Raw genomic sequence first — 13,610 nt, forward strand, 5'->3', positions numbered from 1 at the left:
ATCACTGTGACAACTAAAAGTGCCCCCAAGGTTTCACAGCCTGAGAGAAGAGTACCCACTGAGAACCACTGGCTGGATGCTGGCTCTTAGGTTTCAGCCTCATGACTCAAGGACGGTGACAGATAAGGAAGTTGGGAGGGAGAGGATTTGGATGTTGAGCCAGAAAAGGAGTTGGCTGCAGTGCTTTCTTCCTCAGTCAAGGAGAGCCTTCACTTTCTTAAATTCTTCAAATCTGGCTCTTCCAACCTCGTAAGAGTTTCAAGTTCTGAGCCCAGAGAGAAGATAAAGTGAGGGAAAAAAGATGATATTTTGTAGTAATAAGTTCAAACCCTGTTTGACTTATTTACCTTAAGAGCCAAGAAACCCAGTCTAATCCCCTGCCCTCCACATTGGCTCATTGGTAGGCACATACTGTGTCTCAAGAGTTCAGGAGAAATCTAGTTCTAACATGAATCCTTGAAACATTTTTGAAGTTTAAGCCTTGTTATCCTTTAAACTATAGGTGTGATCTCATTCCATTTGTTTTTCAGTTTTGTAAAGTATGCAATAACATCTAATCCCTCTTGGCATTTGCATTTTGCACAATTGAATGTCTTCAGCAGATGTGCACTATGGTCTAGTATTAGCACTCTGCCTCTTGCCTTTTGCTTGGGAGTCTTAAACAAATCAAAAGGGCTTGATTTTCTTAGAGTACTTTTTAGAAGATTTCGAGACTTAGGTTTTCATTTAACAGTGATAACACACATACACCTTCTTTCACAAGTGTGAATGTGCTGTATTTGATTTGTAAATAGTCATTTAGCCCAAAGATATTGGGCATACTTCAAATGCAAGCCAGTGAATGATATTCCAAGAACATAAATCTGTTTGCAGCCTTATTCCAGGACCAAGTTTATCCATGTGTTAATCAGATGCATACTATTCACAGGATAACAGGTTAGGCACATTGAGGAAATCAGAAGTGAACAGACACTTTAGAGCCTCAAGGAGTCTATTATCCAGTCCAGGGATGATAAAACCTCACATATACAATCATAAGCAGAAGGTGAGGTGAAATACTGATGGAGTCTCTAGGGATGAAATAGTACTTTCCTGTGAAGAAGGCTTCCTGGAGGAGGTGAAATTTTTAACTTGATGATTTTAACGATTTGTTAAAGTCTTGACAAGCAAGACACTTTTTGAGGACTGGTTTTTTTGAGCTGAAATAAATGTGAGCAGAATTTTTGTGTGTGTGTGGCTTCCCATCCCTTAATATTATGCATTCTCCATTTATTGTCTGGATGTAATTAAGTGACTGAATAATTGGTAATAACTGTTACAAAGAATCTCATTTGACATTTTTACCTTTTTGAAAAAGTCCTCTAATTTAAGAGCTGAATCTAAGCTTTGGTTTTTCCATTGAAGAATTCAACTTTTACAACTCCAGATTTCAACCAGTGTGCTATGTTTGAAAACTCCGGGATGTACCTTAAGCCTTGTTGAGAGTAAGGTGCAATCAGACATAAGGCAGATCTGTCAGGATGGTTATACAAAGCGTTCAGCCACTAAGGTAGGAAAATCGTCTTGCTACCAGGTGTTTTCCATGTATTGAACTTGAGGACAACACAGACACCGCGTCAGAGCACCCAGGATTCGCTGGGTTCCATGCCCTCCCCGTTAGGCTGTCTGTTTCCTGGGACTTGGGTCTAATTGCTTGTGCTCCCAGGTTATTAAGGTCCATCTCCCAGCCCCTCTGGCCTCTGCCTGTACCACTTACTGCAGGCTGGAGATTTGACTAAGAGCAAGTTATTCAACATGAAATTTGGCCCAGATGACATGTTTGTCTCTTGAGATATCCGCACCCCAGTTTTCACTGTAGCATTATCTACAATAGCCACAACATGGAAACAATCTAAGTGCCCATTGGATGGGTGAATGGATAAAGAAAATGTAAGATGTATATGTATCCCCTGGAAATGTAAGATTCCATATATTCCATATATATACATATACACAATGGAATATTATTCAGCCATAAAAAAAGAAATCCTGCCTTTTGTGACAACATGGATGGATCTTGAGGATATTATGCTAAGTGAAACAAATCAGACAGAGAAAGATAAATACTGTATGTTCTCACTTATATTCAGAATCTAAAGAAGCCAAACTCATAGGAGAGAGTAGAATGGTGGCTACCAGGGGCAGAAGGTGGGGGAAATGGAGAGATGTTGGTCGAATGGTACAAATTCCCAGCTGTAAGATGAATAAGCTCTGGGGATCTAACGTATAGCATGGTGACTATAATTAACAATGTTATATACTTGAAAGCTGGTAAGAGAGTAGATCTTAAATGTTATCATCACACAGAAAAAAATAGTATATTCTGTGAGGGAATAGAGGTGTATCAAATCATCACATTGTACATCTTAAACTTATGTATGTTATTTGCCAGTAATATCTCAGTAAACCTGAGGAGGGGAAAGACATGTTTGTCAAAACTTATTTATCCTGTGTTGGAAATGTTTTCTCTCTGATCTGGATGGTAGGTATAGGTATATAAATTCTTCAAGTTACAGTCTTAAGATTTGCGCATTTCATGTATGTTATATCCCAACAAAAAATGTAAAAATAATAATAATAAAAACCACTGAAGTGTTGCCAGTTTTGGTCTATCCGGGGGTAATTTTGCAATGGTATGTGCATTTTCAAGCATTTAAAAAGTAAATTTTTAGTGTTTTTCTTTAGTATTCCTTTTAAAATTCTTTTCTAGTCAATTACTTGAAATAACCCAAAATAGCTAACAGTGGAAGATTTATAGTAATAACTACTTGTACCTCAAAATTGCAAACAGCTTAGTAGAGCAATAATTGCACCCTCCCCCCACCAAAGTTTGTGAAACAAAAGAGGAGAAAACAAAACTTCTGGGGAAAGAGGATGAAAATACTTGTTGCAGAACCACCTTTTTGATGCTTCAAGATTTCCAACATTTAAATACCTAGAATTTGGAGGTAGCGTGACTAAATCATCATTTCGACCAATGTGTTGTGTTTACCAACTTGCATGCAATCTCACACTTTTCAGCCAATTTTCCCAGCCACCCCTACCCCTCCTGCCCAGCCTCCATCCTGATGTCTGTAGCTTTGGGTTCAAATTCAGACTGAAGTCTAGTGGTGAGTGAAAATTACTGATGATGTCAAAGGGAACAAAAATAGAACTTACAGGAAAGTCTTTACCTTTAGCTGTGGTTGTCAAGGTTCAAGCACCAAAAAAGACAGAGACATTCCCTTCTGAGAGAGAGCTTTTCAAAAACAACAACAACAAAATATTTGATGCCACTAAATTATAGCATTAAATCTGTAAAGTCAAAGAACTGTACATAAATTAAATTTGAATTTCTTCTCCCCCACACACCCAGCCAATCTCATCATCTTGGATGGATTTACTGATGGGATTGAGTGCTTCTTAACATTACTATTTTTTTTAAAGATAGCCATTGAGCCTGAACTCTTTTGTTGGAACAGGACAGCTGGGAAGTGGTGGAAGGACTGAGGGGAGAGATGAATTACACCCAGGAGCCACCAATTCAGAAAGGATTTTTGCTGAAAAAAAGGAAATGGCCCTTGAAAGGCTGGCACAAGGTAAGAACTGGCCTGGGACGCACCTTCGTTTGCACCTACACTCCCCACTCAGGACCCGGTTCTTAGGCACTTATATTTAATTTGAAGTTGAGCATGGAGACCAAGAGAAGGATGTTTAAATGGAATGTCTTTTTTTTTAAATTTCTTTTTGGCTGCGTTGGGGCTTTGTTGCTTCGCACGGGCTTTCTCTAGTTGCGGCAAGCGAGGGCTACTCTTTGTTGCGGTGCACGGGCTTCTCATTGCAGTGGCTTCTCTTGTTGCGGAGCACGGGCTCTAGGCTCGCGGGCTTCAGTAGTTGTGGCGCACGGGCTTAGTTGCTCCGCGGCATGTGGGATCTCCCCAGACCAGGGATCAAAACCGTGTCCCCTGCATTGGCAGGCGGATTCTTAACCACTGCACCACCAGGGAAGTCCCGGGAATGTCTTAATGAATTCTTCTTTATTCCCCACAGAGATTCTTCTATCTGGACAAAGGAATCTTGAAATATGCCAAGAACCAAAGTGATGTAAGTCGTCTTGTTAATCCAGTATGCTGTTGAAGAATTCTAAAGGCCTAGTGGTTGTCAGCTCATGGATGAGATTGTGCATATTTGGGAATTACATTTCCCTAAACTGGAAATCAGGGAGGGGTGGCGGTTCCCTCTCAGGGAACAGAGGTGCCTGCTGCCCACTGTCGCTGCTCTGGGTTCTGGGTGGGCTCAGTTCACCCACCAAGTAGAGGTGCAGGAGCCCCTGTCAACACCCTACTGGGTATCCAGGCATGGGTTCTGGTCTTAGGGTTGTGCTGTGGGGTTCTCTGGGTGGGGGAGACCTCTTCACAGTGAGGTAACAGGAACGAAACAGAGAGCATGTCCCTCCCACTGTTATGGGGACTGAGGGGTTTACTGGAGAAGGCCCTTGGTGGAGGTGACGGGAGGTTCCCCTGTGTGTGGACACCAGGCAGACAGCCCTTGAGGACTCGGAATGACTGCTGGTCCTGCCCTTGTAGGGGTTCCTCTCTCACCCAGCACTTCTCTCCTCCCGTCTTCCTCTCTTCGCCTCTCTCACGGCGCTCACCTTGTTGGGGCGAATGCAGAAACATGCCGTAGTGCCTGACCCACAGTGGCCTGTATTAGCTTCCTTACTCCTCTTTTTATTTTTATTTTTAAATTTTTTTTTGGTTTCTTCAGCTTTTAAAGAAATTTTTAAATTAATTTTTATTGGATTATAATTGATTTATAATGTTGTGTTAGTTTCTGCTGTACAGCAAAGTGAATCAGTTACACATATATCCACTCTTTTTTAGATTCCATTCCCATACAGGTCATTACAGAGTATTGAGTAGAGTTTCCTGTGCTATACAGTAGGTTCTTATTAGTTATCTATTTTATATAGTAGTGTGTATATGTCAATCCCAGTCTCCCAATTTATCCCCCCCTTCCCCTTTGGTAACCACATTACTCAGCCATCAAAAAGAATGAAATAATGCTATTTGCAGCTACATGGATGGACCTAGAGAATGTCATATTGAGTGAAGTAAGTCAGACAAAGACAACTATCATATGATATCGCTTATATGTGAAATCTAAAAAATGGTACAAATGAACCTATTTACCAAACAAATGGAGTCACAGATGTAGAAAACAAACTTACTCCTCTTTTTAAGTCACTTCCAAATGAATTTAGACACCGGAAACTATTTCTGCAGGAGGCGGTGAAGTTAACAGGTGAATTCACTGTCATAGGAGTCATGGGGCTAACTTTCTAGTTTCCTCACCTTCCTGCTTCCTCACTTAGCAATGTGCAAACTGCTTGTTACTTAATTAACCCTCTGTAATTCAGTCTCCCGTCTGTAAAAGGGGAGATGTTTCCTCCCTCACAGGTTAAATAGGATGATGTGTGTATAGCACTGAGCTCCGTGCTAGTTCACGCTAAGTACTGGAGAAGTGTAGTTATTGTGTTTACTGTTAGTGGGTGTGGAAGGGGGTGGGTAGAGGGAAAGAGTGTTAAAGATGTTCCGATGGTTTTTAACACCGTGGTTCTCAAGGGGCCCCCTTTGTGCCTCTGCAGATAGAGAGAGAGAAGCTGCATGGCTGCATTGATGTCGGGCTCTCGGTGATGTCTGTGAAGAAGTCGTCAAAGTGCATAGATCTGGACACCGAGGAGCACATTTACCACCTGAAGGTGACACTGCTTCCCAGATGCTGTCTCCTGTTGCACAGAGTTCCTTTATGTTGTGAAGGGATTGTCAGTTATAGTACCATTGGTGATGCCTTTTGAATTTCAAAACATCCAGCCAACATGTAGAAGATCTTCATTATGAAAGTATTTCTAAGGATATATCTATTGATATCTGGATGGGACAGTTCTTCGTTGTGTAGGACTGTCTCTTCCGCTGCTGAACGTTTAGCCTCCTTGTCTCTTATCCCCTAAATCCCCCCCTCCCTTGTGATTGTGACATCAGTAGCAAAAAAACAAAAACCAAAAAACTTCATGTTTCCAAATACAAACCCCCTCTACCCCCAGGCAGTACCATCTTTAGTGAAGAACCATTTACCATAGGTTAAAATGTTTCCTGAAGTAAAATATGATCTTTAGTCTGAGAGGCCCCATCTTATAACTTTGACTAATTTTATAGGGATTCCATTAAAATTCTCATACCACAATGATGTCCAAAATTTTTCCTCTAAAGGATGGGTCTCCAAATAGTATCTCTGAAAGCTGCTTAACTACCCTCTTCTGCCCCTTCTCCTGCAGGTGGTATAGATAGTTAAAAGCATGAATCAAGAGCTTTGGAGATACAGATCTGGTTCAGATCTTGACTGCCGCTACTTACTAGCTTTCAGCCTTTGACAAATTATTTAATCTCTGAAAGTCTCAGTTATCTCACCGCCCTCCCACCCCGACAGTGGGAGTTCCAGTGCTCATCTTGTAGGGCTGCATGTAGAAAACTTGATGTAATGCCTGACCCACAGTAAACTCAATACGTTTATGTATTACATATAACTATTAGGTGGTACCCGAGTGTTAGAAATTAATTGAGAAAATGTTGAGTCTTTTCTTACTTGGACAAATTACTTGGAATATTGGGAATGGGGGCTGTGCTTTGGGAAAATAAAAGCATGAGATTATGAACTCCCCATCTTAATGTGTCCCTGTCCTCCCCATAGCTCGTCGTGGTACTTGGGCAAATACATGCTTAGCACATACATGGGCTTGATTGCCCCCACGGCAAAGACGTCTCCAGCCCACCCTGTCGATGTGCCGAGGGTGAGAAGCCCTGCTGTATGCAATTACCTACAGCCACAGGCATAGGGGCTTAGGCTTGGGGAATAGTACGGATTTGACTGTCCTGGGCAGTCAGTTAACAACATCTGGGAAATGAAGTACATTTCAAGAACATAATTTAAAGGAGACAAATAGATGTGAGTCTGTTGGTGTTGCTTCTACCTGTAAACGACACATCCAGTAGCACCTGGAGGGGTTTTAAGTCTTGTGTGTACTTCTTTTTTTTTTTTTTTAACATCTTTATTGGAGTATAATTGCTTTACAATGGTGTGTTAGTTTCTGCTCTATAACAAAGTGAATCAGTTATACATATACATATGTTCCCATATCTCTTCCCTCTTGCGTCTCCCTCCCTCCCACCCTCCCTATCCCACCCCTCTAGGTGGTCACAAAGCATTCAGCTGATCTCCCTGTGCTATGCAGCTGCTTCCCACTAGCTATCTATTTTACATTTGGTAGTGTATATATGTGCATGCCACTCTCACTTTGTCCCAACTTACCCTTCCCCCTCCCCATATCCTCAAGTCCATTCTCTCGTAGGTCTGTGTCTTTATTCCCGTCTTACCCCTAGGTTCTTCATGACCTTTTTTTTTTTCTTAGATTCCATATATATGTGTTAGCATACGGTATTTGTTTTTCTCTTTCTGACTTACTTCACTCTGTATGACAGACTCAACATAACAGACATAAACGCCAACCGAACACTTGCTAAATGAAGGATGTTGCTGACATTTATTTCCACATCCTTGCTCTCAGTAGCAGCATTAGTAAAGATTTTAACTGGATTGACCTGGATTTTTCTTCTTGGAAGTTAACATCCTTTTGGGGTCTTTTAAATTGCCACTTCATGAGTCTCTGTGTTCTCGTATATAGATATCATTTTTCATTTTGAAAATATTAATATACCATCATACACACACAAATATTGACTATTAAGAAATATCTATGGTGCATAGGTGCTTGTTATATTCTTTTTAGTACTTTTATGTACATTTGAAATACTTTATAATAAAAGTTACTAGATACAAACTTTACTCTTCATAGAAATTATACATTGATAGTCACTCCTGGAGAGAATGGCTAAAAGTTTGTGTATGTGTGTTTGAAAAATCCTGGAAATCACTGATAAAACTTTTTCAGATTTTTGTTTTCTAAGAGTGGGAGAAATGTTCTTTTAAGTAACCTTCACATTCATTAACATATATTCCTCAGCAACATATTCTTTGTCCGAGAAGATTAACAAGATTAAATATTTTAGGAAGAATTTACTGGAATTCATTCCAGTTCAGAGAAGATTGATCTGAAAAGTCTGAATTATAAAAGAGTTTTTTTTTTAAATGGTGCTAATATTTTCAGTAGGGTTAGGAGAAACTGGGATAAGAGAACTTGGAACTGCTTTAAGAGATGGATAAATATAAATTTCAGCTTATTTGTTCTTTAATATTTCCTAATAATAACATAACAATTGGAATCTTTCATAGAATGCCTAAATGTAGAGTTTATGAAGACCATTTTTACTCTCCATCTCCTTCTCCAGCTTGTTCCATAGACTACAGAAATGTAAATGAAGTCAATAAACTGGTATTTCCACATTTCTACACATGACAGCATGAAGAGGTGCTAGGAGTGACCTCAGTGTGATGACTAATTGTTCCTTAGAGTGATTGACATTCTCGTCTCCTTTCAACCCAACATAATCTAGGTAAAGTCAGAGGAAGTCTTTGATGAGTGGGTATCCAAACTTCGCCACCACAGAATGTATCGTCAGAATGAAATCGCCATGTTTCCACACGAAGTTAATCACTTTTTCCCAGGATCTACTGTCACAGACTCTGGTTCTGGGGTCTTGGACACCATTTCGAGTAAGAAGGTAATGATTTGCCGATAATCTGAAGGAAGGTGGCTTGTGCGGCGGGAGTCTGCTTTCGGGGGCTGTGTCTGAGGAAGGAAGGATTTGTAGGGAGGAGCAGGGTAAGCTTGAGCTGGGATTTCATTAGTCTGTGTGGCCACTCAGTCAGAACGAGGGCCAGAAGGGCATCTATTAATGCTGAGAGTGTAACTGGAGAACAGCATGTACGGAGGGATTTAATATCCCTGAAAGCTCCAGCTTTCTCTTGACCAGTTTGACTTCAGTTGGCTTTCTGGTTGTAACATGCAAGAGGTACACTTACAGTCATACAGAATTGCAAAATCTTTCCCAACATTTGTGTCATCATTTCAGTGTGGTTATCATTTGACAGGAGGAGAAATCAGGGGCCCATAGCATGGTGTGGCCACGCGGGTAATAGCTGGAGGTCTCAGGGTCTCCAGCGGAGTGCTTTGCTAGAAGCTTCTTCCTTACTATGGGCAGATGGCTTTCATTAGCTACGAGCCCACTTGATTATCCTTTACCCTAAAGTGTTCCCACCGAGCTCTGTTTTCATTTGTAATGTGCTTTTGTCATCTGTGGAACAGCGTAGCAGTATATCAAAGCAGAATTCGTTTCAAACCGGAAGCAATTTATCATTTTCTTGTGGTGGTGAGACTCGAGTTCCATTATGGTTACAGTCTTCAGAGGACATGGAAAAATGCTCTAAAGGTAGAGTGACTCGAAACCTCTGCTTCTTTCTGTCAAACCTCTGCTCTCAGATTACACTGGTTTGGTATTCAGGCCCCAGATGAATTTGTATCCTCCCCCTTCACTGGTCTACATCCCCTGTCATATTTTGCTTATGAAGTCTGCACTCGTGATCAACAAAAGGCACTTTCCTTTAGAGTTTTATGTCTTCCCCTGGGTGTGCGTGCAGACAGGTTTCCTTTTCTGTTCTTTAAGCACTGATGCCTGATTTCCATATGGCCTACGAAATCACAGAATCCAGGGATGGGGTCTGCACAGTTCGTTATATTTTTTTAAGTGCCAAAAATGCTTCTGATGCACATCCAAGAATTTAAATCACTGTTCCAGAGGTGAGTGGGTGAACCAAATGGAGATCCCCACCAAACAGGTGTTCTCTACCCTGGCTGCACATTAGAATTGCCAAGAGAGCTTTTAAAATGCAGGATACGCATGCCCAGGCCCCTGTCCCAAAGAATCTTTTTAAATTAGTGTGGGATGGGGCCCTGGCATCACTAGTTTTCCCACAGTTCCTCAAGTGATTCTGATAAGGAGCCAGGGTTGAGAACGCTTATCGTATGGAAGCTCTGTGTTCGCAACCTTAATTAGCTAAGAATCACCCAAGGAACTAAAAAAAATAAAGTCACCAGTGGGATTGGGGGTGTTCTAATTTAATTGCCTGGGGATGGGACTTGGACATAGGTGATTTAAAAAATTTCACCAGTTGATTTTTAAAGTGTAGCCACAATTGAGAACCACTATCAGAGAAAGATGCCTGAAAATTGCATTTTTGCCTGGTGACGGCAGATATTATCACACCTGGAGCCATATAAGTGTTGCCGTCCCAATAAATATGAGCTTCACTGAGTGACATTTTGGGACAGTACTCCCTGAAGTGTTTTCCCTGGACCAGCAGCATTGGCCTGGCCTGGGAACCTATTAGAAATATGAATTCTCAGCTTCAACTCAGATAGACTAAATCAGAAACTTGGGGGTGGAGCCCAGCAATCTGATATAACAAGTTCTCCAGGTGATTCTGATGATACCAAAGTTTGAGAGCCGCCGTCTTTAGGCTTTTGGACCTTGATTTCTCAGAAGACACAGCCACCGTCATCCGGTGCACAGCACATTGAGGACTAGCTTTTGAGTTAGTGACCCAGGAACTGGACTGAGGAAGCTCGTAGGTCCTCTCAGGTCAATCTGCAGAGGACCATCATGGTCCTCTTGCAGGTCCATGATTGACAACGTTATCCTTAGAGACCAGTACACCCTTCATTTTAATTTCATTCATTTAACTTGTGTTGGGTCCTTACAGTCGGATAGTGACAGCCTGTTCCTGAAAGATTAGAAGTAACAATGATGGTGATGACGAAGACTGATTGATTTAGTGCTTACCATACGCTGGGTACTCTAAAAGTACTCTGCATTTATCAACTCATTTTTAACTCAACTATCCTGTGAGATAGGTATATAATTACCCCCGTTTTCCAGATGAGGAAACTGAGACACAGAGAAGTTATGTAATTTGCCCAAGATTCACAGTTCGTTAAGCACATTCAAACTGCGGCAACGTGGTTCTCCAGATGTTTGCCCTTAACCACAGTGGTCTACTGCCTCTCTTGTAAGAAGGGAAGTGAAGTTTCCTATCCTTGTAAGATGTAAAAAGCAAATAGAGATAAATGAGAAAAGTAGCTGGCACTAGCATAGGGAAGCTTGAATGCAAGATAAGTGTGTTTGACTCCTCCTCTTGCTTTTCTCCCACAGACCTGGCACACTGTCAAGCCTGCCTGGTGGAGATGAGCCAGCTCCTGCAAAGTATGGACGTCCTGCATCGGACATATTCGGCTCCGGCTATCAACGTCATCCAGGTTAGCCAGATCCCGCTTCTGTTTCATTCTGGCACTCTTCCGCTTTCCTCTCTCCTCCCAGCCTTTCACTAACAGGGACGTTGTCTTGTTGGTTGCTTCAGCCAGATTCAAGGGGATGGAGGTGGTCGCTTTGGTGTGTGTCTTTCCCTATTGGTTTGGTAGACCTTACTGTCTGTGCTCTCTTTCCTGTTTTGAAACAAAGGGTGGAGCTTTTGAAAGTCCCAAAAAGGAAAAAAGATCACATAGGAGATGGCGGTCCAGAGCTGTTGGCAAAGACGCTAAAGGAACGCTGCAGGTAACCCTTGCTTCCCTCCACATGCTGGTTTCCTCATGGACACATGCTGGGGACTCCTTGAACTCAAAGAGAAGAATAGACAAGTGACTATTCTGTAGTTATTCTCTCAAATACCCTGTGCAGAGAGAGGAATTCAGTCACTTAGATTTTCTGGAAGATTTTCTGAATACTAGAATAAGCATGTAATGAATATTGGGTAAAGGGTTTTGGTTTCCCCTTCTTTAATGCTTAGCCTGCCTGCTCTCTTCGCTGCTTCGGTGTGTGCCTTGATTTGTGGCTGCTGTGGTCATGTGCTCTGACTCACCTCTTCTGCTGCAACTCAGTGGACTCACCATCCCTCTGAGCCCACTGGCTGGAGTCTCTGGGAGCAGGACATTGTACAGACTCTCTCTTGCCTCTTGTCTCCAACCTTCCAATCCCCCATCAGAAGTTGACTGCATAACACTAGCCGCTGACTTTTCCCAATGCGCGGCTAAGCCAGAAGCTACGATTTGCAGCTCAGCCATTGCATATTAAATTGCAACATTGTCAGGGTCAAAATAAATCAGAAACTTACAGAAACTGTTATACTCTTATATATTAATAACTCTGGTTCACAGCACTTTATGGGTTGAACTTAAATACTTTGAAAGCAAAGAGTGATTTGTGTATAAACATGTGAGAAGGAGGTTTGTTTCGTAGAAGCACCAGGTGCAAGTAAAGAAAACATTTTTAAATCTACCCCATTAACTATTAGCAACCTAGATCCTGGGTGATTATTGCCAGGAGGAAGGAAATGAATATAAACGAGAAACAGTCCGGCTGCTTTAGTTGTCATTTTCAACCTGTAGCTTTAATGCTGTGATCACCTCCAAAGGAAAATGTGATTTCTCACCCATTTTTATTTTGCAAGAAGCCAGTGAAAGTTTCTGTGACAAGTGTTTTCCTGAGTTTTCATATGTTATCACTCAATAGAAAGACTTTTCTATAGAATGTTCTTCTTCTTAGTACTTTCCAGTCCTAGAAACAAGTAAATATTCTAAGCGATTCGTATCTAAAAAGAAATATCTCCCTTTGGTGTCACTTCAGGTCCCAAAACCTTTTTCTGGCCCAGTAAGACTGCATTCCTCCAATCCTAATTTGTCAACACTAGATTTTGGAGAAGAAAAAAATTATTCCAATGGCTCTGAAACCTCATCAGAGTTTTCTAAAATGCAAGAAGATCTGTGTCATATTGCCCATAAAGGTAAATGAGTTTTCTTTCTTCCTAATGTGTTTGATGAAAATGTTAAATGTTTGTCTGAATGTGGGATGTCCTTGGAGAGGGTAATCTTGGTTCGTTTTCTGCTCTATTAGGATTTCGGGCAATCTAATTTTTATTTTATTTCCCTGGTAGTACAGAGTGTATTGGCAAGAAGTTTCTTTTTAACTCTGTAGGGGAGAAGGTGAGAGCCTTAAGTATACTTTAAAGGCTGAGCAATTTATATGCTGCAGATGAGAGTGTAAATTGGTACTTCTCTGGAGGGCATGTGACATCATGTTTCAACTTTTTAAAAAGTCTGCCTATCCAGCAATTCCACATTGAAGAATTCATTCATAGCAATTAATTTAAAAATTATCCAAAGATATCCATCATAGCATTGTTTATCATATCAAAAATTAGAAATAGATTTTCAACATCATTAGGAAAATGCAAATCAAAAGCATGGTGAGGGGCTTCCCTGGTGGCGCAGTGGTTGAGGGTCTGCCTGCCAATGCAGGAGACACGGGTTCGAGCCCTGGTCTGGGAAGATCCCGCATGCCGCGGAGCAATTGGGCCCGTGAGCCACAGTTACTGAGCCTGCACATCTGGAGCCTGTGCTCCGCAACAAGAGAGGCCACGATAGTGAGAGGCCTGCGCACCGCGATGAAGAGTGGTCCCCGCTTGCCACAACTAGAGAAAGCCCTCGCACAGAAGCGAAGACCCAACACAGCCATAAATTAATTAATTAA

The 13,610-nt window shown here is 41.5% G+C and overlaps 1 protein-coding gene across 5 annotated transcripts in view; it reads left to right on the forward strand.

Moving 5' to 3' along the window:
* OSBPL3 (oxysterol binding protein like 3) overlaps window positions 1-13,610 on the forward strand; it is a 197,229-nt gene that overhangs the window by 123,416 nt on the left and 60,203 nt on the right. For 3 of the 5 annotated variants that reach the window (XM_036862923.1, XM_036862922.1, XM_036862925.1), the window contains 8 exons: window positions 3,501-3,617; window positions 4,069-4,122; window positions 5,666-5,779; window positions 8,586-8,753; window positions 9,338-9,461; window positions 11,241-11,344; window positions 11,547-11,639; window positions 12,708-12,864. In XM_036862923.1, the coding sequence (XP_036718818.1) occupies window positions 3,501-3,617; window positions 4,069-4,122; window positions 5,666-5,779; window positions 8,586-8,753; window positions 9,338-9,461; window positions 11,241-11,344; window positions 11,547-11,639; window positions 12,708-12,864 (931 nt within the window). The remainder of the gene's footprint in view (window positions 1-3,500; window positions 3,618-4,068; window positions 4,123-5,665; window positions 5,780-8,585; window positions 8,754-9,337; window positions 9,462-11,240; window positions 11,345-11,546; window positions 11,640-12,707; window positions 12,865-13,610) is intronic. The other 2 variants (XM_036862924.1, XM_036862926.1) reach the window with 1 other exon arrangement.

The sequence above is a fragment of the Balaenoptera musculus genome, chromosome 9, assembly GCF_009873245.2.
Source record: "Balaenoptera musculus isolate JJ_BM4_2016_0621 chromosome 9, mBalMus1.pri.v3, whole genome shotgun sequence".
In the NCBI taxonomy this organism is placed as follows: domain Eukaryota; kingdom Metazoa; phylum Chordata; class Mammalia; order Artiodactyla; family Balaenopteridae; genus Balaenoptera; species Balaenoptera musculus.